This window comes from Anas acuta, chromosome 25 (genome assembly GCF_963932015.1).
Source record: "Anas acuta chromosome 25, bAnaAcu1.1, whole genome shotgun sequence".
In the NCBI taxonomy this organism is placed as follows: Eukaryota; Metazoa; Chordata; class Aves; order Anseriformes; family Anatidae; genus Anas; species Anas acuta.
Genome location: NC_089003.1, coordinates 6097260 through 6120809, shown reverse-complemented (window position 1 = coordinate 6120809; position 23550 = coordinate 6097260). Strand labels below are relative to the sequence as shown.

The following is a 23550-nucleotide window of genomic DNA, read 5'->3' as shown; positions in this document are numbered from 1 at the left end:
CCCTGCGCCACCCTTGGGCCCCCGCTGCACGCCCCCTGTCCCCGTGCGCACCCCCCCGTGTCCCGCCCCCCCCCCCCCCCAGGCCGCTGTGGCACCCCCACATCACCCCGCGGGTGCCAGGATTTATTGTCCGGGGGCAGCGGGGGGGTGACAAGCACCGTGGGCACCCCTGGGTGCTGGGGACATCAGGGCGGGGGGGGGATGCTGGGCATGGGGGCAGGGCTGTGGGGTGGGGGGTGCAGAGGGTGCTGGGGACCCCGGGGGCCCCCCTAGCTCTGGGTGCCCCCCATCTCCTGGGCCCGTCCCGGTGCCAGCTCCTGCGTGTCCTCCTCCACGGGTGGCCGGGTCCTCTTGAAGAAGCCAATCTGGAAGAGGGGACATGGTGACATGGTGACACCCCCCCCTCGGGGACCCCCTCCCAGCATCGCCCCCACCCCATGCCTGCAGCCCCCTCCCCAGGGGTCCCAATTTCTCCAGTCCCTTCTGTTGCCATCAGGGTCCCACCGGGATCTCAGGGTGTCACCTGGCCACCGCCCTCCCCAGGTGTCCCCAGGGGTGCCCAGCAGCGCCGTGTCATGTGTCCCCCCCCCTCACCTTCCACATGAGGAGGATGAGGAGCGTGAGGAGCAGGATCCCCGCGAGGATGCCCAGCACCACCCACCACACCGGCACGTCCCGCTTGCCGTCGGGGCTGGCGCGCATCACCTCGGTGGCAGCCTGCAGAGGGACAGGGGGGGCCACCACTGGGGCCACCGCTGGCACCGGCCGTCACCCCCCCCCGACCCTGAGAGCTGTACCTCGGCCTCACCGGCGGGCAGGACGCGGGGCTGGACACGGTAGGGCATGGCCGAGGTGTTGAAGAAGCCCCGTGACTGGACAAGGAACTGCTTCAGGAGGTGCTCCCGCTGGGGACAGACACGGGGACACACGGGGACACATGGGGACACAGGAAGGGGGGTGTCAGTAGCCAAAGGGGCACCTGCGTCCCCCCGCCTGGTGTCCCCGTGGGTGCTTTCCACAGGTCCCTGGGATGTATGGGGACGTGGCACGGCTCCATGGGGACACCAGGGGGACACGATGCCACCCCAGCACGTCCTCGTCCCCCGTGGGTGCCACCACCTGCTGCAAGGTGTCCATCCAGAGCAGGGCGCGGACGCTCACCAGCACCCGCTGGTCCTTGGCCAGGCTGGGCACCCAGCACGTCACCTCCACACAGGTGGCATTGCCACAGTCCTGCAGGCACAGCGGGTGTCACCCCGGCCCCTACCCTGTCCCCAGGGTCCCTGTGGGGCTGCAGTCCCACGGGGGGCACCCGCTCACCACGGGGACGGGCTTCTCCAGGGCTGGGGCCACCGGCTCATCCGCTTCCCTGCGCTCCCGCCTGTGCGTTTTGTTGTGGGGTCCCACGCCTGTGGGTTGGGGCATTTCCAACTGGAAGGAGAAAGGGACACCCTCAGCCCCCCCCCATCACCCGCCAGATGGGTGCTGTCCCCCCCTCGTGTCCCACCTGCTTGGGATTGAGGCCAGGCGGCTGGGTGCAGCTGATGCCACCCTCGGTGCCCAGCTCCAGCAGGTAGAACAGGATGCGGCCATCGATCTCAGTGGGGACATCGAGGCTCAGGGTGACGTTGGTGACAGTGGCTGGGCCCTTATTGTGGAGCTGGGGGAGGACAGTGAGGTGGCAGTGGGTGACGCGTGGCCTCAGGTGGCACCCTTGGGTGCTGTACCCTACCTGGTAGACGTGCTCCACGCGGATGCCGTGGTCCTCCAGCCGGCGGCTGCCCTCTGCGCCGTGCCAGCTCGTGGGCAGCACCATGGTGGTGGGCAGGGATTTCCTGGTGGCAATAGTGGGGTCAGTGTCACCCCCGGCACCCCGGTGTCCCCCTGCCATGTCCCACAGACCCTCACCCTCGCAGCTCCATCGCTGCCTGCGCCTCCACGGGCACCACCACCGTCACCACCGCGCTGGTGGGGCTGTTCTTGCTGCAGGGACATGGGGGGGTGAGAGCGGGCAGGGTGACACTGCCCCCCCCCCCCCGCCTTCACCACCCCCCACGTCTGGGGACACACTGAGCGTGGGCACAAGCAGCCTGGCCACAGTGTCACCTCCTGAGCTGGAGCTGGAAGGTGATGGCATCGCCCACGTCCTCCAGCCCGGTCACGCTCAGCTCCATGTCCACAGTGATCTGAGGGGCAGGGAGGGTGACAGTGAGTGACAGCGGGTGGCAGTGGGGGGGCAGCGGGTGGCAGTGGGGGGCAGCGGGTGACCCACAGCCCACACCTGCACGCCGGCCTTCATGGGGTTGCCCAACTCGCAGAGCACCACGCGGCTCCCGTTCTCCTTCCTGGGGATGCAGCTCAGCTTCTCCTGCCCCTGCGGTGGCACCGGGGGGGGGAGCAACGTGGTGGGGACGTGGCACAGACCCTGCTGCAGGTGCCACCAAGGGCAGGGCTTGTGTCCCCCCCCCCCCATCGCACCCACCTGGATGTTGCTGAGGGCTTTCTGGTAGTAGGTGTCCTCGGGGAGCTGCACCCGCAGCTCGGCCTCGAAGGCACCTTCGCCCGTGTTGGTAGCTTGGGCGCGCAGGGACACCACGTTCTCAGCCCCGATCAGCAGGTGGGTGCCTGGCCTGGGGACCCGGCAGGGCTCAGCTCCGGGGTGGGGGGAACAGGGACAGGGGCTGAACCCCCCCAGCGTGGCCCCCGCATGTGCTCACGTGTGGGCGGTGAGGCGGAGGTCGGGGACGCAGACGTTGTCCTCCCCGCAGTCCTCCAGCACGATGTGGGTCTGGGCCGGGGCAGGGGGAGGTGGGGGCGGCAGCGGGGGGGACGTGGGGAGGGAGTGGGGACAGAGCGGGACAGCCCGGGGGGGAGAGGGGACGGTGGGGTGGGCACGGTGCATGTCCTAGGAAGGGAGTGGGGACACTGGGGGACAAGGAGGGGGTGTCCCGGAGAGGGAGTGGGGACAGGGTGGGGACGGGGAGGGGGGACAACCTGAGGGTGGAGCAGGGACAGGGGGAGGGACAGCGAGCACAGCCTGGGCAAGGGCTGAGGACAACAAGGGGGACAGGGAGGACACCTCAGGGAGGCACTGGGGACAGCAGCAGTGACAGTGGGGACGTCCCAGGGAGGTGCTGAGGACAGGGCCGTGTCCCAGGGACAGACACAGGGACAGGGTGGGGGCTGTGGGACTGGAGCCTGACGCTGGGGCTGTGGGTGCCCCAGGGCCTGGTGGGGGTTGTCCCCAGCAGTGTCCCCGCTGGGTCCTACCTGTGCCTGCACCAGGGTGTCCCCATACAGCACCAGCCCCAGCCCCCGGGCATCCGATGACGAGGCCAGTGCCAGGCTGAGGCTGGTGACGATGGGGCTCAGCTTGTCCTTGAAGTCAGCCTTGTCCTGGGGACAGCACCGTGCGATGGCACCACAGGCACGGGGCAGGTGGTCCCCAACCCTCTTGGCCCAGGGCGCCGCTGTCCCCTGCCCCATGTGTGCCAGCCCAGTGGCACCATCCCCGTACCCGCAGGTAGGCAGTGAGATTGTGGCAGAGCGGGGACATCCCTATGGCCAGCACCAGCGTCTGGTGCCAGGACATTTGGTGGCCCTGCAGCAGGAGCACCCTCCTGGACAGCTTCGGCTTCAGCCGGTCCAGCTGCAGCTCGGCGTCAAGGTCTGGCAGAGGTGACAGCGGGTGACGGAGGTGCCCGGTGCCACCCCTGGGGGGATGCAGGCCCTGTGCCAGGCACTTACGGATGCTCTGGGAGATATTCTGGCCCGTCACGCTGACACACAGCACCACGGGGAAGCTGCAAGGGGACAGCACCCATGGGTGCTCAGAGACTTGTCCCCATGGCGGTGTTCCCACTGGCGGTGTCCCCACCGTGCTGCTCACCAGCTGATGCGGGTGTCGGAGTCGGGCAGGACACACTCCATCGTCTCGGGGTTCAGCCCACTGGGGACGCTCAGCTGTGCCTGGGCCACCACCACAGGCTGTCCCCTGCGGCATGGGTGACAGCGGAGCTCAGGTGTCGAGGGACAGAGCCAGCAGCACCTGGCCCCGCACTGGGGACTCACCAGTACACGGCCACCTTGTCGTCCCCAAAAGCCCCGACCAGCAGATCTGTGGGCACAAGCGGGGTGTTGGTGGCAGGGTGGGTGGCACCATGGTGGCACGCAGGGGACACGCGGTGACGCCGTACCCATGTAGCCGTTGCCATCCAAGTCGGTGGCACCACGCAGGGCGAAGCCGAAGGCAGCGGGGCCAGGGAAGGGGCTGTCGAGGCGCTGGGTGGGCACTGGCTCGAGACCTTCCCTCTGCCCACGGAAGATGAGGACCTGCCCACTGCTGCTGTCACCCCCGAACGGGGCACCCACCGCCACATCTGTGGACGCAGGGGACGTGAGCGGCCACCAGGTGCCATCGGGTGCAGGGAGAGGTGGGGTGTTGTGGGGTGGGGGCCAGGGGGCTGCACTGGAAGGGGTGTGTGGGGAGGCACTGGGAGCACTGGGATAGTGCTCCTGCCTCAGTGCCCTCAGCATCGAGGTGGGCACCGTGGGTAGCACACGTGTGTCCCCCCCTCACCACACCTGTCCCCTGCCACCACCCCGTGCTCACCGCCGTAGCCGTCCTTGTCCAGGTCCCCCAGGCTGGCAATGGCGGAGGCAAAGCGGCCATAGGGGTGGGTGCCCGTCAGGGTCTGGGGGGGCTTGGCGAAGGACCACTGCCCCCGCTGCAGGTACAGGTAGAGGCGGCCAACCTCGGAGAGCTTGCCCTCGGGACGCCGCTCCATGTACAGGGGGGCACCCACCAGAATGTCGTCCCGCCTGCACCCAGCACCAGGTCAGGATGAAGCCCCCTATGTGTCCCCCCCCCCCCCATCTCACCCCTGATGGTTGGGTGACACTGGGGGTGTTGCGCCCATAGGGGCCTCACCCGTCCCCGTTGATGTCGGCCACAGCCACCGTGTGCCCGAAGTACGAAGCCACCTGGGAAAGGGGTGGGAGGGGATGGTACCTGGGCTGTGAGGTGCAGGTGGCCCCCCGACCAGCGGGGCAGAGAGGGGAGCATGGGGTGCTATGGGGTGGGCGGGGCAGGGGTGTTACAGGGGGCAGATGGAGGCCTTGGGGTGGGGGGAGCAAGTAGGGCAGGTGATGGCGTGGTGGTGCCGTGCAGTAGGGTGCAGAGGGTGCTGTAGGGTGGTGCTGCAGTGGGGGTACCTGCTCGCTGGCGATGCCCTGCATCCGGCGCAGGCTCGTCCCCTCACTGAAGATCTCCACCTGCTCAGAGCAGCGTCAGGCCCCATCGCTGTCCCCATCCCCAGTGTGCCCCCAGGTGCCCAGTGCCGCACCGCAGGACATCCCTGTCCCCATGCAGCCGGGCACCAGCACCGCTCACCTCGCCTGCCGTGTTGCTCTTGTTGGGGACCCCCACCACGTACTCTGCAGGGGGAAGGACCCTGAGTGCCCCCGCCATGGAGAGACCCCTGGCACAGGCAGGGACATGGGGACGGACAGGGCTCTGGAGCTGGACCCATGTCCCAGAGCAGCAGAGGGCACCCCGAGCACAGGGGTGCACAGAACCCCGGTGCCCGTGGCCCTGCCTTACCTTTGGTTTTGGAATTGTCATCAAACTCGCCCACGGCCACCGAGTACCCTGCAGGGAGATGGGCACCGGTGACCCCACCGTCTCCAGGATGAGTCGGGCGTGGGGCAGGGCTGTCCCCACCCACTGCTCACCTCGGTACCCATCCTCGTAGTCCGTGGATGTCTGCTCTACTGTGGGGCGCCCGGGGCCCTCTATCCAAACCAGGGACTTGCCGTGGAAACGGGCGAGGATGGTATTCAATTTGCCCAAATAGAGGAGCCCTGGGGACACCAGTGCTGGGGTGCCACACTGCTCCCCACCCCCCTAGCACAGCAGGTGGCACCTATAGGGGAGTCCCCATCCCGCCATGCCCACCCAGGGGTGCTGGGGCAGGCGCACCCCCGGACAGGCAGCACTCACCCTTGAAGTAGTACCCGCCGGGGGCACCCAGCGCCAGCGTGCCTTCCTGCAGGAAGAGCCAGCGTCAGCATCCCCCTGGGACCTCCCCAGCCCAGCATCTCTACACCCCCCCTGCACAGGGGCACCTCCCTGTGTCCCAGGATCAGCCCCCAGGAGCGTTCTGAGAGGTGTCCTCAGGAGCACCCCAGGACCATCCCCAGAACCATCCTCGGGGGCAGCTCTGGGGACATCCCTGGGGACATTCCCAGGACCATTCAAGGACCATCCCCATGACTAACCCTAGGAGCATCCCTGGGGGCATCCCTGGGGACATCCCCACGAGCATCCCCGGTACCATCCCCGTGGCACCCCAGGCTCCCCGTCTCACCGAGGTGACAGCCGTGCTGAAGCCCAACTCACAGTAGCGCTGGTCGAGGACTGCGGGCACAGGGCAGCGTCAGGCCGGCCGGGGGGGCCCCCGCCGCCCCCTGCCCGCACTCACTGTATTCGTTCTCCCTGTAGACGGGGGCCATTTGGGTGCTGCGGCAGGGCGAGTACCAGATGAAGCGGTGCAGCCCCTCGGCTCCCATGAAGCAGGCACCCACCGGGGTGCGGAAAGCCTCGAGGTTGTCCTGGATGGCGTTCCAGTGCTGCAGCGGGGCGCAGGCCTGGGGACGGGGACAGGTGGGCACCCGCCCCACCAGCACCCACGGGTGCCCGCCCACACGTGCACCCACCACCAGTGTGCCGTGCCAGCTGGTCACGGAGGCCCCCAGCCACTGTCTGGACTTGTAGACGTGAAGCTTCATGGAGCTGCTGGTCTCCGTCTCATCCCCTGGAAGAACAGACGTGCCAGGATGGGCCCCGCGGTGGTGGCAGCACCTGGCACCGTCCCGCAACGTGCACGCACCCGCAGTGTCAAAGGGGACAGGGTCACACGAGGACTTTCCAGGCCAGGAGCAAAGGAAGACGGCGCCAGGCTCGACCACTCCAGGCTGCGAGGTGTTGGCACGGGGAGCCCCCACCGCCACTCTCATCCTGGGGCACACAGAGGAGCGGGTGTCAGGGCTCGGGGATGAGCGGGGTCCATGCCCAGCTCCAAACCCCCTCCCTACCTGTTCTTGGTCACGTAGAAATCCAGGGAGAAGCCGAAGTAGCTGCCAGGGGGCCCCTCATACACCGCGGGCTGGGGGTGCAGCAGCTCCAGGCCCGAGGCCCAGCACAGCCCCCAGAGCAGCAGCAGGGCCACCAGCGGGGCAGGAGCACAGCACACAGCACCCATCACCTCCTTGGCTCGCCCCAAAATGTCCCAGTGCAGCCCAGAGCTTCCTTATCTGGAATTCCCCATCCCTATTCTTATCTGGGGGGATGCAGCAGGAAGGGCCAACCCGCAGCTGGGCGGTTGGGACAGGACCAGCCCCGCTTCGGGACAGCAGCATCCGCCTGCCCCTGCTATCTTGGGGCTCGGGTGGCTGCGGAGGAAGCGCAGCGCCCACAGCCTTCGGCCCCGAGCCCCCTCAGCCCCACACTTAACGCCTCCACAGCCAGATGGAGCAGAGATGGCGCGGGGCACACGGATGCCAGCAAGGCGTCTCCCCTTCCCCAGCACCCAAATTGTCCCTGTGCCACCCCCCCAGGGAAGCGCAGCCCAGACTTTTCCAGGGTAAGGGCTCTGGGGGATGGTGCCAGAGTGAGCCGTGACAGGGGCTCTGTGCAGCTCCAGCCAGCAGCTGTGGGATTTTCACCATTTTAACCCACCTTGTCTCCCCTGGCCCCAAACGGGGGCTGCTGCCCAGGCCAGCCGCAGTCAGCACCCAGAGCCAGGACCACGCAGGATTGCTCCAAGGCAACTGCAGTTCTCTCCCCCAAAGTGCTTAATTTCCCCTTTCTTGCAACATTTGGGTGCTGTCATTCACACCCAGGCCCCCAGCTCCAGGGGCAAACAAGGAGGGACAAGGCAAGGGCAGCTTGCAGCCCTGCTGCAACCATCCCACTGGGGTCTTGGGGCAGGGGAAAGGGGAGCGCCCCTCTCTTCTCTTCAGCCAAATCAGGACCTGGCAAGTTTCTGGCACTTGGGCTTGCAAAGCCGCTAAAGCAGCAAGCCCCAGGCCTGGGCTTTGCGCTCTGCCACCAGCGCACAAACAAAGACGAAGGGCCCCAAGGCACTCATCACTGAGGCACACTGCCACTCTGTCCCCAAAAGCACAACCCCAATCCCATCCCTGCCCCGTGGGGAGCAGGCGGGTGGATCACAGGCGGGTGGATCACAGGAGGAGGGGAGCGTGCAGCGCTTGGGGGCTCCAATCCAGAACAACGTCCTTGGAGCAGGGCTATGCAGAGAGAACCCAAGCACAGGAGGAGCGCATGCTCACAGCCAGGCTCGACATATTCTGCCCAAGGTGTCCCAGCAGCATGAGCTTTGCTCCTGGGGAAGATGAAGCGAGCACCTAATGCTGGCATTTCACAAAAACAGCCCTACGTGTGCTACACCGCGAGCAGCAGCTTCAGGACATTGCACACATTTTTCCACAAATCATTGGTTTATTAGAAAGGTTTTTTCCCCTCATTTTACAGCATATATATATATTTATATATATCTTATGTGACAAAGTTAAATACAGTCTGTTTATGCTCGTTAAGTAATGATAGGTTAATTATTTTTAACACTATTCCGGAAGTCAAAAACAAAACAAAACAAAAAAAAAAAACCCTGACTGCAGTGTGAAGGGTGCCAGAACACGCATATTGAATCTAGAAGCTAATGAGCTCAGCACTGAAACATTAATACTGTATTCTGTTAATTATTTACAGAGAAATTGAGTCCCTTTTGTGACCGTTGTGATTCAGTCCGACCTGTCCAAATGTAAAGGCTCTTGTTTAAATAATGAGGAAGCTCAGAGTTTTTGATCCTTTCAGTCTGCCCCTGGGTCTCAGTTCTGTGCTTCTGGAGAGGAGGGAGGGAAGGGAGGAACGGCACCGAGCGGCAGCCACTGCCGCCTGCTCCGAAACCGGGCCGCCAAAACCAAGCCTGGAAGTGGGTCACAGGCATGCCCCAAACCTGCACTAACACCAGGAGAACCCGAACCTGAAATACCCAACCCAGGTCCTGGGGCCAGCAGCTCTTGGTGCTGGCCTCAGAGCCCCTGTGGTTGGTGGTACCCAGTGCCAGGGAACGACGTGGGAAGGAACAGAAATCCCTCACACCCCACCAGAGAGAGGTGTGGGCACAAGGGATTAGTTACAAACCAAAGCACCTGGCCCCGTGCGTACAGTGGTGGCTGAAAGGTTCTGCTGGCAGCAGACAGAATGGGTTGCACACTTGGTACAAACCTAGGGGATAGGACAGGAAGAGGGGAGGGGAAGGAGTTCTGCACTCTGTGGGAGACAACCCAAATTCTTGACACTCCTGAGACAGCCTCCAGTGTCAATTCCTATAAGTAGCTGCTTAGTAAAGACCAGGAGCACGCAGCAAGCCCCCGCGGCACCCCGCAGGACACCGTTCCCAAAGCCAGCACCTTCCAGGCGGTGCCGTTCATTAGCTGTTAGAGTCACCGGTGTCACCCACGCACCTCAGGTATTCGAGTTGCACGTTTTTCTTCTGCAAAACGCTAAATGAAGGTGGATTTTTTTTTTTTTTTTTTTTACATCTTATAGTACATAAAAGCTTCAAAAATACATGAGCTTGATAAAATATACATGCTTAGTTCGTTTTGCATCTAGCTGAAACTATAAAGTTGAACCTTTACAAGTGTCTTATTTCACCTACGGCAAACATATTTACACAAAAGCCACCAGAACAAGTACCACTAAAAGAACTGGCTGTAAAAAATATTATTGCAGTATACTACAAATGTAACCTTTTTATATGAGCTACAAAAAGCAGCATCTTTCTTTACAGAGTTCAGTGCAATTCTTTACATTAAAAAAAATCCTATAAATTAATAAGGAAACCATCAGTACTACAGAGGAAAGAATACACTTTACATACTCCCATCACTCTCCCCAGTCCTCTGTATTGCTTCAATTCCTAAAGGGATTTTTCTTCTCTCTCAGCTGAGAGCCTCTTTTGAAACACCTCTAAAGATGGAAGTAGGAGCAGATTATTTTTTTTCCTTTCTTTCTTAGGAGAAGAGTGGTCAAAGCCTAGATTGAAATCACAAACTACCAATCTGAGAACCTCTCTCCAGTTCACAATGTACAGAAGGTGTCAAGGTGCAGTCCTCACACAGGAGAATGTTAATGCAGGATGGAGAAGGGTCAGAGCTCGGAGCACACATGCAGCTCCTCCGTTCACTTTGCTTCGAAATCAGATCTTATTTCCACCTTTGCTGCTTACATTAAGAAAAAAAGAAACCTAAGTATGCAGCAGTAGGATGCCAGGAAATCTGCAATGCCTGAAAACTGGTACTGGCCCAGACAAAACAAGAGGGGTGCTGCCCTCCCATCAGTCTCCGTGCCAGGACCCACAGCTGTCAGTTACTGAGTGTTTCATCGCTGATTACAAGCAGGATTCAATCATGCTGACTATTTTAATTAGATGACCTCAATAAAAGGATTTTAGAGACCTATTAGTGTGCATGAAATATCACTTGTCCTATACACAGCAGCAGGAGGATGACTAAGTGTAAGAATCCAGGGAAAAAAGCCTTTCCAAGTGCCTCGCCTGTGCTCGAGACGACTCCTCCAGCACAGCGCTGAGCACGGTGGCAGCGGGGACGCAACAGCCCCTGGCAGTGGCTGCACACAACGCTTGCAAACTGCCCTGCTGCACGCTGCTACCCAGCCCTCCGGCCACGCCTGGCTTCTTTGGCTGCTAAAGAGTGAAAGGAAATTCTCAGGCCTCACCTGCCAGCTAGATCAGCTTCAACCCCTTCCCAAAATGCAAAATATTCTCCTTCCTCCAAGGTTACTTCGCTCGTCCTTCATGTGCCGTGACTCGGGGGGTGCTGCAAGTCCTGACCTGAGAAAATGGGGTGCAGCAAGGGGTGAAGGTGTAACGCTGTAGCGGCCGCAGCAGCAGCGGGTCTTGGGGCAAGAAGGGTCGGGTAAAGAGCATGAGGAACTGGGTGAAAAGTAAAGGGGCCCGGATGGATGGCTGATGCCGGAATGATGTGGATGGGGTGGCTGGCTAGAAACGTGGCAGGGTGCCCCGGAATAATCGAGTGGGTCAGGTGGGATAACGAGATGGGCGTCAAGTGGGGCTGGGGGATATGATGAACCTGAGCAAGAGGCTGGGGATGGGGGTGGGGGTGGATGCCGATGGCAGCGGCAGCCGCGGCAGCGTGGTGCTGCAGGATGGCGTGCTGCACAGTGGTGATGGAGGTCGCGGATGCCGCCGCCGGCTGCTGGATGTGGATGGGCTGCAGGGCAGGCGCTGCTGGCGCCAGCGCGGTGGAGGCAGGGAAAGCCTTGACCTGCTTTGCGAGGAGCTGTTGCTGGATGTGCTGCTGAGCAGCCTGCTGCAGTTTGCTGTACTTCTCCATCTCTTCAGGTGTAAAAGTGATGGGCTGGCTCTCGAGCGGTGCCAGAGAGGAGTCTTCTCCTCCTTCTCGGTCTCCTTCGATGCTCGGCTCCCCGCTCTGAGGCACGTAGCCGGGAAAATGCTCCACATCAGGGACCAAGGGCATCATACCGGCTTCCACAGGGACAGGCTGGCTGCCCCCATCCATGGGTTCCAACGCATCACCATCGCTCGGGTCCGAGAGGAAGTTGTGCTGCATGACCAGGTCCCCAGAACTAAAGCACTCGGGCAGTGCCGGTGCTTCGAGGGGAATGGACGGCATCTCCACAGCAGGTTCATCGCGTTTCTGCTCATCCAGAGGCTTGTCCTGCATAACCATCACCACTTCTTCCAGGAGAGACTGGCCGGCCAACTGAGTCTCCTCCACGCCTTGGGAAGCGTCCTCAGAGTCCGATAGCTCTTGTTCTTCGCCCCTCTCTAAGCCAGACTCCTCGTATCTTTTTGCATTTGGTTTTCGGATGGTTGGCAATTTCCCAATTAAAGGGAGAACTGGTTTGTTGCCTAATGAAGGAGGAAGCTTGGGGCCAAAGTAGCCTTGTGGAGGGTCTTTGAGCTTTATGCCCACCTTGTTTGCCCCTGCTAGCATTTCATCAGTAACACACGGCTTCTTCTCAACCTTCCTGGACTGGATCTTTTCCAGGAGAAGTTTTGCAGTCACGGAGTTTCTCTCTTCTGGACTGCAGTCACCTTCCGAGGCCCTCCCGGTGCCAGAGCTACTGCTGCTGTTCTGGGAGAGAGAGCCAGACCCTTTGAGATCCTCACCTTTGCCGTCCTCCTTCTTCAGAGCTCCTTCATTTCTGCTTGTTCGGAAGTAGTGAGGAGACTGCGAGCGATAGATTTTGGACCTGATGAAGTCTCTTCTCCCTGACCGCCTCTCCTCAGGGCTCTCATGGCCTCGAGAGCCCTTTCGCGAGAGCGACCTCTGCGAGTGGCTTCTCGTGCTGCGGCTGCGATCCCGGCTGTAGCTGCGACTTCGTTTCCAGCTGCGACCCGTCATGCTTCGGCTCCTCCTCTTGCTTCGACTGCGGCTACAGCTGCTGCTTCGTGTCCTGCCCCGACTCCGAGTTCTTGACCTTCCTCGAGGGTGGGTTCGGCTCCTGCTTCGACTCCTTGACCTGCTCCGACTCGAGCTGTAGTCGTCTTCGGAAGAGGAGTACTTGCGCCGCTTTGATCTGTGATTTGAGCTGTTGTAGTCAGAGTCATCCTCCGAGTCGTGGGACCTCTTTGAGTGGCACCTCGACCGGTCACTGTAGTCGCTGTAGCTGTCATCCGAGTAACTCCTCCGGCGGCTGTACCTGCTCTGGTCTGAAGAAGCATCGGAACTGGTGGAGTAGGACCGTCGCGAGGAGTGCCTCCGCCCTGACCTGGAGCGGCTCCTGGAGTGGTCACTGCCGGAGTCGTCGTCATCGCTGTACTGCGAGGGAGATTTCTGCCGGGAGTGCTTCCTGTGGGAGCCCTCGTCGCTGTCATAATCCCCGCTGCTCTGCCGGCTCCTGCGGCCGGACCTGCCCAGAGAGGGGCCAGCACACCGCCTCCTGGCAGCTGGCAGCTGCTGCAGGTCAGCCTTGTGTTTCTTGCTGCCATGCTCTTGGCAGGAGTTACCACTGTCCTCTTTCTTACCGCTACTTCCCTCTTCAGCAGACAGAGACTTCCTCTGCGACTCCTGAGAGCATCGCTTTTTCTTCTGGAAATGGCTACACTCTTCAGACAGTTCAGTTTTCAGTGCCCGTTCTGATTCAGTAGAAAGAGAAGATTTGAGTTTTTTGTGTCTGCGTTTTTTCCGTTTCTTGGGTTTCTCTTCCCCCAGGTCAGTTTTTCGGCTCTTCTCGTCAGGTTCTTCCTTGTGTTTATGTTTGTGTTTGCTAGACTTTTTGTGCTTTTTTTTCTTTTTATGTTTATGGGATTTTCCAGATTTATTCTTACCAGTTACATTTTTACTACTGTCATCTCCCTCCACCTTACTAACGTTTGCCAATTTAGACTCCTGCTTGTTCTGGGAGCCACAGGCAGACAGAGATTTACTTTCCATTTTCCCAGCAGAACTGTTAGCTATGCTTTCTGCCTCCTTGGGTTTGCTCATCTCTCCAGATTCTGGAGTCTGAATGTTTTCTTTACAAAGGCCTCCTGGATCCTTGGATTTCTCTGCCCCTTTGCCTTTAGCATCTTTGTTGCGAGACAGCTTGAAATCAAAATAGAGGGGATTACAACTGTATGAAACAGAAGGTTCTGCTTTGGTAAATATGAGCAGCTCTGAAGGCCACTGGAGAGTAGTGCTCTCATCTTTGCTCAGAACTGGAAAAAAAGGTCCTGTTGGATGTTTTGGTCCTTCAGTGACATCTTTACTGCTTGGGACAGGCTGAGTGACTTCCTTAGCAGTGTCTGGCTCTGGGAGATTGCTCTCTGTAAGATGCTTGCCCTCCTGCGTACTTGCATTTTCTGGGACTTCTTTTAGCTCCGTTTTGCTCTGCTGAGCAGTAGTTTCAGTAGTACTCTGTTCCTTCTGCTGCACTGTGCTCTCAGCACCCTTCTCTGCATGCTTGCTGGGTTTGGGTTTTGGAGAATTACCCTTTTTGACTTCATGTGTGTTTTTTTTATTCACATTTTCAGCTTCCATTTGTTCTGTAGACTTCATGAAAAGCAGGAATTGAAAATTAGGCTTTACTTTACAGTGGGCTGGGGGAATATAATGATAGTATTCTGGTTCAACTGCCATTGGTCCATCTTCTCGTCTCATCTTTTTCAGTTTAGACAACGTAGTGGCCAGAGAGCCGCTATCTTTGTCATGCTGGTCATCTTCCTCCGTCTTGCCATCAGAATTATTTGTGCTTTCACCATCACCAGATTTCTGCAGGCTTCCTGCATCTGAGGACCCTCTCTCATCAGCTTTTCCTCCATCTGCAGAACTTGATTCTTCCACGTGGTCCTTGAAAACAGAAGCTATGGTCTCAAGCTTCACCGGAGTCTTCTTGGCAAATGAAAACGACACACCTATCTTTTGCAGTGGAGTTCCCAAAGTGCTCTTAATGCCAAAACTGATTGCTTGTGCTGACTGGAGGGGCATTTGGCCTGGCATAAGGGTGCCACCAACTTGTCCAGTGTTAAGGAAACCTCTGTCCATTGTCATCTCTGAAGCTTGGCCAGACATCGTCTGCACAAAAGAACTGCTGTTGGCTGCAGAATCGTCATCATCTCCACCTTCCTCATCCACAGCCACAGTGGTGGTTCTGAACATGGGTCCGCTTCCAGGAGCGCTGTATGAACAAGGTAAGACAGAAAACAGCTGATGGCCATTTGTATACCTCTGCAGTCAGTTTCATGCCTCATCTAAAATCTTTTACCCATTTCAATTCTCTTGTATCCACAGGTATGCATTACAATAGCATTATACACCCATTTGAAGTTTTTAGCATTATCAAATAATGAAAATTATTGCTGGATAACGCAATTTGGGAATGCTCTGGAATACCCGTTCAGTGATTCCTGTCCCACAAAACACAGCATGAGGCCAAACTTAAGCATGAAGCTTTTCCCTCAAAATTCACACAGTCCCAAGCAGCACTCCTGCTTGCATGCTCCAGGGGTGCTCAGGGATCCCCCATACTCACCATTCAGGCTGCCTTCTCTGTTCAGCCAGTTCATGAAGCCGTCGGAGTGCTTTCTCCTGCTTCCTTTCATCTTTACGTGATCTCGAGGAGACGTTGCGAGCAAATTCCCTTTGCTTGAGATCTTTCAACCTCTGAGGCAAAAGAAAGTGGGGACGGATTAGATAAACGTGGTTGTGGTTAGTGTCCCAAAGAGTCTCTTTGCTGTAGCCCTGGGCAGTATGCTGTGAAGCCCCTCCCCAGTAACATTTATTGAGCTAGGATGGAGTAGCAGCATTTTAGCTCAACAAAACAAATGGAGCACGCTGCCATCCTCCCAGCAGCTAAATTGAAAGACAACTGTTGAACGCTTTTGGCTATGACTTCGAGTCTGTGTATGCAATTCCAGTCAGTGCTACTGGTTTTCTTTAGCATGTATAGTAAAGCTGAGTTCAAAGCAACAAGCAAATTCTGGAAGGGAAAAAAAAACTGTTCACTCTGCTGCTCTTGCAGGGTGCAAATGTACATCACAAACAGTGCATGACAGAAGTCTTAATAGCATAGGCGAGAGAACAGAAAGGGATTAGCTAGTGCAAGAGTTACCTGGGTATTATATCTTACAAAAGCAATGTACAAATTACATTGGAGAAGGTGCCAAAAATCCCATGCAAATGATTCCAGTAAGCAAATAAATAATATAACATACACCACAAACAGTTACTTGCTTTCCTGACAGCAGTTCTGAGACATCCTCGCAAGAAACAAAACACTCTAGAACGCAGTGAGGTCTTTTTGGGTTTAATACTTTTGAGGGCAGAAACACTAAGTTCCCCAGAAAACTTAACATATCAGGAAGCAAACCTAAACCCAAGGAATTTCAAACATCATCATGTCACTGAGGATTTCTAGATATACAATTCTAACAGCAATTCAACATCTGTAGTCTTTGGAGAAATTTTGAAAGTCCTGTCTTAAAAGCTCTAGGAAAAGGGGCTGCTCTTTTAATTTTGAATACACATGAAAATTCATAAAAGCCATTTTTTAGAGTGCTATACAGAAATTAAAGAAAGCTGCAAAGAAAGACCTATACCATCCTAAGGGATTCAGATACCTTTATCTTTTTGTTTTGATGAACAATTTGAAACTCTTTCAAGAGGCCCAATTTCAGAAACCATCACATATCCAGCTTTTGAAGAAGATCCATGATTTTCAGGCATTTTGTGAAGGGCCTGAAAGACTCATGGCACTCAAAGCAGTAGTCGCTTCAGAAAAATCATCGTGTAAGGTAAGCAAATCACTGGTGAATTCTGAATACACCTTCTGGCTTGCTGACTCTGCCCCTTTAATGGAGCAAAGTCACATAATGGTACACAAAAAAGAGTAGATCTGAAAACTAACCCAAAGAGCAAACTGAAGAAATTTAATTGGCCCAATGTAAAGAGAACATTGCTTTGTGAAAAAGGGAAAGATTTTACAAGACACAGGATTCTCTTACCTAGTCATATTTACTAAATATGGTTGGCCTTTACCAAAATCAGAGGGGAGGACACACAAAAAATACAGCTATAGACACTAGTAGAAAGAAACTCACTCTTGTGATCTGGACTCCAAAATTAGAAGGGTTTGCTTGCAATACATCAGCTGAAAATGTCACATCACAAAGAAGAAAAGAAAGTAAAAATATAACGAGAGTGGAAGAGAAAAAAATACGAAGCAAGCATTACTACACAGCTCGCAGTGCGTCTGCCAGCTACTCTATGGAGCAGGAGCTGAGCTAGCGAAGCTACAGGACTGATTTGGGGGAGTCTGGAGCAAGAGGGGGGAATGCACGCACACACACAGCAATGATCCCACCTGGAGCAATGCAGCTACTTTCACCAGGACAAGTAAAGGGCTCAAGGATTTTGTGGTGTATGTTAAGCGTTGAATAGGAAATTTCTTTCCAGAGGGAGAAAAAAAAATAACATACTAAGCAATGCTATCAGCTTTTTCATGCCAATTTAAGAAGCATATCTAAAATGCTCCAGGAAATTAGAGTCACCGACAGCTGACAAAACTATTTAACTGGGGTCTGATGCCAAGTCTCTGGATCACTCTTCCATTTGGAAAAAACATGACCCAGCTATTTCCAACAGAAATGAACTGTGACCTTTTGCTTTAAAGAGGAAGGTGCAGCAGAGCACTCAAACACACTTCCATCCCCCAGACACAGCCTTAAGCACCTCCCTGCAAACCAAAACAGGCTCCGAGTCCGTTGATAATGATGCAGCTGCCCACAGCGCAGTCCTGCCTTCATTCCAACAGACTGAAATGAAAGCAGAATTAAATGCCCGTTTCCTTACTTGCTGACCTCTGTGTGCCTCTGCTGGCCCAAGCCTCCCACCCTCTTACAGTGCAACACTTGTAAATCAGAAGTGACGAAGCAAGTGAACTCCAGATGCACTGCAGCTCCGAAATATGCAACATGTGGCAACAACTAGCTGTGCTAACTGACACGTGCAACTGTGGATAACAACAACTAGCCACGTTTTCCAGAGCACCGAGAATTTATTAGTCCCAGCTTGAACAAAAAGTTGGTCTGGTTTTAGCAAGCTGACTTTCCAAAGGAACACGGGATCTCAGGGCTGAGTTTCTTTGTGTAGCATAGGGGCCATGAGGAAGAAAGATCTTGCTGGGGAAGTTCAGGATACGAGATCTCCACGACTGCACCACCCCACCTCCCTGGGACTGCAACGTGTAAGATGCTGAGCTCCGCCAGGCTCCATATCCTTGGCTGACCTCGAGTGGTGGATCTTTCACTAGAAATCATTTCTAAAGCAGAAACAAAGTTTGCAAGTAACCAAATTCTGGCAAACCTGGCTGGACCACGTGATGTTACAGAAAAGCAACCTGGGGTGGGGGAATAAGGGAGGACAGAAAACCAGAGGGCTGACCTGCAAAACCAGGTCATGACAGCATCCGTGCAGAAGCCTATGCTCACAGGCAGTGGACGAGCACTCAATGATTAAAATGGCCAGAACCGTTCAAAATAACCTCACACAGCAACCCCTACTTCCCTAATTGTTCCCAGTGCAGGTCTGAAAGCAGCAACGTATCTGTGCAAGGACCAACGGCGAGGTGACAGCTGTGCTGGCCATCCCTCCCCAGACATGGCTGGGCGAAGCAGGGAGAAGCCTCACGAGCAGTTTCACGGCACCAAGGGGAACGTCGAAGCCACGCAGTGCTTTTCAGCGCACTGCAGCTCTCAGCCTTCTCAGAAAGCTATCTGAATGGAATTGAGGTTTAAGCCAGGTTTACACTAATGAAATTCCCACCTAGTCCTTAGACAAGCATTCATCAGTCCCCCCAAGCCGCTGCGTTGTGTTTGGGCTGCCTCAAAGGCAGCTCAAAGGCTGTGGGGCCACAAGCCTCAGCTGCCCTGAACACGTGGGCTCTTCTGGAGGAAAAGCAACAGGAGCATGGCACTGCTGCTCAGCCAGCCCTCAGGGAGCTTCTCTCCAGGAACTCAAGAGGAAGAACCTAGGAACCTATTTTCTCGGGGTGAAACCAGCCCTTTTAAGCCTTCCCACCATGCTCAGCAAAATTCTGGTTTCTTTAGCAGGGTCAGGGCCACCAACCTGCCACAGCCTCTCTCAAGCCAAACGGATCCCTTTGTGCTTCTACAGGATTTAAAATCTAGCAAGCATTTTTATCTTGGTAGGCAGGGTGCTCTCCGAGGAAGCAGAATGCCTTTCTAAGCAGCAACTCGTTTCCAAACTGCAAGTGATGGTGACCACAGAGCCAGGAGGTATTATTCTGTGACTTTATTACCTCCGCTGGAAGAACGGCCCCAGCAGGAAGCCCCGCGACCAGCACACAGGGACACAAATCACTAGGCGCTGAAATGGTCGATCTGAATTTCTGCACTCAAGGCACAGCCAGAAGAGCAGAATTTCCCTACCTCAAGCCCTCCTTCAGGCTGGTATTACTCTTTATTAATAGATACCACCCACCCCAGCTTTCTAACAAAGGACGCTATTTTGAGCCTCATTTCTAACAAAAATCACTAAGAAGTCTAAGTTTCAATGGGAGTGCAATCAAGCTCTTAAAGAACAGGTTTTCTATAAAATCTGCAGCTACTTTAGTAATCGAGCACAGACAGCTACAGTAATGGATTATCTCCTGATCACTGATAGCTCAGGAGGGGTAAAATTGGCAGACGACACCATTACCTTACAGTTCTCTTCATACAAGCTTAAAGAGGCTGCACTCCTGCATCAATTTAAAGCTCTAGAGACACAGCATCACAGACATGTGAAGGTGGTTAAATAAGAGGGGCAGATCAGGATTCAGAAACTGCTGCAAAAATAGGAAGACAGTAAAAACTTAGCATTCACTACGGTAATCCTGCCTGAGAATTTGCTTGCGTGAGATCGTATTGAGGCAGGACTTCCCCACTACAGAATTAAAGCGCCTTGCTTTTCAGGTTCACAGCCAACAGCAAATGGATTTTCTCAGTTTAATTTCTTTGCATGACAAAGCCAGGCAATTTCACTGAACAGAGAGGCCTATTTAACAGGCGTTCTGTGCCTAAAATTGCAGAGCAGAAAGAGATGAAGTTATTCTCAGAAAAATCCAGCACTCCACTGCTTTCCTAGACCTGGAGATCTGGGACTTCCAGGACAAACACTACGTGCAGGAGGGGGGCACACCAGATTCACACGCAGTGAGATTCCTGCACTGGCGTGAAACAGGAGGCAGCCCACGTGACAGCGCAATCCCATTACAGAGCCTACTCCTCCCCAGCTATTGTTCTCAAGTCTCTGCCAATCCCTATTAGATAAAATAATAACGTACTTTTCATTATATGCCAGCAGATTCTTGGCTTTCTGAACTCTTGATGTATGCTTGGTTCTTTGCCACAAAAGCTTCTGGGAGTGAACTACGCCATTTCTAAACATGAGCTCAAAGGATGGCAACCTTTGTTTTATCATTTCATACAAGTGATAATACAATGCTTGCTTTTGGTAATCAACATTCTTTGCACGATAATAAACGAAGTGAAGAGAGCAGAGGGGAAGTTGCAGGCATCTGCAGTTTTATTTCATTTTCATTTCTTCCCTGACAACTCCTTTTCCATTTATGAAAATACACCACAAGTTAATGGAACGCAGATAACCCAATGACACAGATCTGCTCAGCCCTCGGGAAGGGAGCAGTGCTTGTAACCATGAAGCCCAGGCCTTGCCTGAAAACTTATTTTATTGAACACTCTCCGCTTATGTCTAGAGTACACATCCCCATTTCTTGAGAGCAAAGCATTTCTACAGTGTACAGCAGAGGAGTCTCTCATATAACACCAAGTATCTTGGAGACGTTCTCAACTCTTCTACGTTCATGTTGTGCTCGAAGACACACGATTTTGGAAAGCACAAGTACAGTTCTTCCCAAACCAGTAAGTTCAGGGTTTGGTTTTAGAGTACTCATCAACCACAGTGGTGACTGTGTTGGTAATTTTATTGTGCTTTAACATGGCTCTCCCCCTTGGCATTAGAAACAAGGATCTGGTTAATTAGGGCAGGAAGAAAACCACAGATCTATAGTTTCACTTCTTAGTTCCACCCCCTTTCTCAAAGAACCTCCTTAGGGAAATACATTCCCTTTGTCCCTTTATAAACAAAATCTATGAAAGGCAGAGTTAATCATCTATACCTCCAAAATGCCACACATTTAGAAAAAATAAAATTAAAGCTACATAAAAGACTGTATTTCAATACTGGTTAGAGTTCTCACAGTTAACCTGGCAAAAGTTCACAGGAACATGTATTTTGCACTGAATTCAAAAGGTGAATGTCTTTATTCTGTAGGGTCAGTGACTCAGTGAACAGCTCAGCCCTTTGTCAGGTATGCTAGCGGTAATAGATAGCTACAGTATAAACCATACATGAGATTCTGGATGTAAGTTCTCAGATGAAGTTAAAAAAAAGTAAAAGGAGACTGCAAATGCTACATTAGTTAGTGCTAAGACAGTTCCAAGCACAGCACTTTAACAAACTGCTGTCTGCAATGTGTGATACAGATGAGGTTTGATATTCATTAATGCTGTGCACTACCTGGGTACAAGCCTAGATAAGGAGACTTTTTTTTTCCTCCACCAAACTCTGGTATGAAGTATTCTCTCTTGATGTTAAAACCAAATTAAGGGCCAAGTCCTGCAATGCCATAAAGACGCATTCCCACCAAGTCCAGAGTATTCAAGGACTCTGGAAGCTCTCAAGCACCTGGACATCACATATGCAGATCCACAGGAAAGAAGCACAAAACCTACAACGGCTCCATCCTCACTATCCAAGTTCCTCACTAACTGCAGTTTTCCTTCTACACCTGCTTTCTTCCCACATTTATCTGTTAATTAAAGGCAGTCACAACTGTGCAGCATCAGAGGCGGGGGTCCTTCGTAAGCTACCACTTAGCTCTAGCTGCCAGGGCTCAAGAGCTTATAGCTTAAAAAAAAAAATACCAATTAAAGATATCAGTAGCTTCCCAGGGCACAAGAAGTTATTACATCTATGGTAACAGCACTTTCCAAATGCTCACTGAATGAGCTTTAGAGGGACTGAGTTTTTTCTTCTTACAGTGCCATCTGTATGAACTTGAGTCGCTTTTAGTCTTCTGGCTTCCCCCCCAGAGGGGCTGGCCAACTGGTGAATACGATTCTTTAAAAACATTTGTACTATTCATTTCAAGAATTAACCTTTTAAAAGAAGTCTAGAGAAGAACATTACATACCTCCAACATGACGTTTAAAATACAAGTCAGTGATTTGTGATAATAAATTTAAGATCATTTTTCCAATTAAGGTAATCTAGAAATACTGCCTTTTGGATAGAAATTTGGTGTTGATGTCAACTCAGACATAACCAAATGCCATGAAAACATCGCAGTCAGGAAGTAAAAATAATAAAGCCTCCCCTTTAATTGTTTGGTGGGAATAAGTTGGTGGTTGGTCCAAAATTTATCCGGTAGGGATCAATACACTTACCTATCATCCCTGTTTCGCAATAATCCTGAGTTCCTTCCTGGAATACAAGACAGTGTCTTTATAACTTGGGAGAAGAAAGGGATCTGAGGATGGAATGTCTATTTACAGAGACAATCTAATGTTCACTGAGCCACAGAAGGAACAAGGAGACACTTGAATGCCGTGGGTATGTGCAACTAAAAATACTTAAAAGCAACAACGATCCTGTGGAAATCTCTTCAACAAGAGAAGGCAAACCTGAAGCTCTGACACCTTGAGAATTACTGCTGAGAAGACAAAATGTTGCAGAAGCAATACACACCAAACTGGTTTGCTTAATTGCCTAGGATGCTGTAATGTCTCATCTTTCCAGGAAAACCTACTGATGAGCCTACTTTTAAGAAAACAGTTTTTCCTCAAAACTGCGTTAGCCTTTATGTAACCTTGCCCTCCTGTCCAAAGAGGCAAAACATGAAACATCAACGTGCAACATTATGAAAAGATAATTGTTACTTTGGAGACCACCTCACAATTCAGAGCAGACTGTCAGAGATGAGCCTTATCTTGAGCGATAACGAACAACACCAGTGAGATAGTGTTACTTATGCAAATTTACCTTCGTTGTTTCTAGGTAGCTTCAAGTTCACTTACTGAACACTTATCCAACAGGGTGACACACATTTCAGCGCTACATAACGCTGAGCATGCATTATTCCCCCCTAAATAAACATGATTGCTTCTTTGTTTAAACCCCTGTGTAACTAGAAATTAACGCTGGGTGACTTATCAAGATTTTAAAGGCTTGTTCTCTCCAAAGCCTGCCAGAAGTTGCTGCAGACACAAAAATTGTCCAGGAGCATCAATTGCTTTACAAATCACCACCTGTAACAACCAACCCCCAAAGTCCTTTCTATGTATGAGAAGATTATGCTACCCTGTGCTGTACCAAGACTTTTTCTTTCCAGCCAGCCTTCTTGCACCCCTCCTGGTGACCGTTTAAACAGTCCACTTGGGGTGTGGTTTGTTTCTCTTTCTTCAGCATCTCTAGAGGCTAGAACCTTACTAACCTCGAGTCAGTCCCCTAATTAACCACCGAATTGTTTTGAGCAGGAGTAGCCATTATCACACTTTATCACCACATTGTAAGAATGTGCCACAAACAGGTCCTTCCACCTCCTAAATAGATGCGTGTAATAGCAGTCAAGTTTCAACAAAGAGGTTGATGGAAAAATTTAGACAAAGTACACTGCTATCAGGTATCACAACTGTGCCATCAGCTCAGGCAAGACAGCCTGTTTTCCCAATACAAAGCACATGCTCTTAATCTACTAAACCACAATTCATCACAGGACTCAGACAGAAATTGCCCTACCATGAGATTTCCTATTAAGCCTCCCTCAGCAAATTTACTTTGAACTATCGCATCCTGTACTCAACACATAAAAAATTCATACTCTGTAATGTTATA

General features: G+C 53.7%; 2 protein-coding genes across 9 annotated transcripts in view; both read right to left on the bottom strand.

The window, feature by feature from the left end:
- Positions 1-109: 109 nt before the first annotated feature.
- On the bottom strand, positions 110-7305 carry ITGA2B (integrin subunit alpha 2b). Its single transcript, XM_068660946.1, has 30 exons — positions 7096-7305; positions 6891-7018; positions 6718-6815; positions 6483-6648; positions 6369-6418; positions 6002-6047; positions 5734-5862; positions 5603-5650; positions 5393-5436; positions 5215-5274; positions 4931-4983; positions 4613-4821; positions 4197-4379; positions 4072-4117; positions 3890-3994; positions 3748-3803; positions 3518-3669; positions 3271-3396; positions 2718-2788; positions 2483-2630; positions 2282-2374; positions 2107-2186; positions 1909-1983; positions 1733-1835; positions 1508-1660; positions 1321-1431; positions 1120-1233; positions 798-905; positions 595-717; positions 110-365 (listed from the first exon to the last, which is right to left on the bottom strand). Exons 1-30 carry the CDS (start codon positions 7260-7262, stop codon positions 270-272), a joined length of 3141 nt encoding a protein of 1046 aa, XP_068517047.1. The 5' UTR covers positions 7263-7305; the 3' UTR covers positions 110-269.
- A 1196-nt stretch (positions 7306-8501) lies between these two features.
- GPATCH8 (G-patch domain containing 8) overlaps positions 8502-23550 on the bottom strand; it is a 76002-nt gene continuing 60953 nt past the window's right edge. For all 8 annotated transcript variants that reach the window (XM_068660891.1, XM_068660890.1, XM_068660893.1 and 5 more), the window contains 2 exons: positions 15107-15237; positions 8502-14752 (listed from right to left, as the gene is read on the bottom strand). In XM_068660891.1, the coding sequence (XP_068516992.1) occupies positions 10903-14752; positions 15107-15237 (3981 nt within the window). In that variant the 3' untranslated portion in view covers positions 8502-10902. The remainder of the gene's footprint in view (positions 14753-15106; positions 15238-23550) is intronic.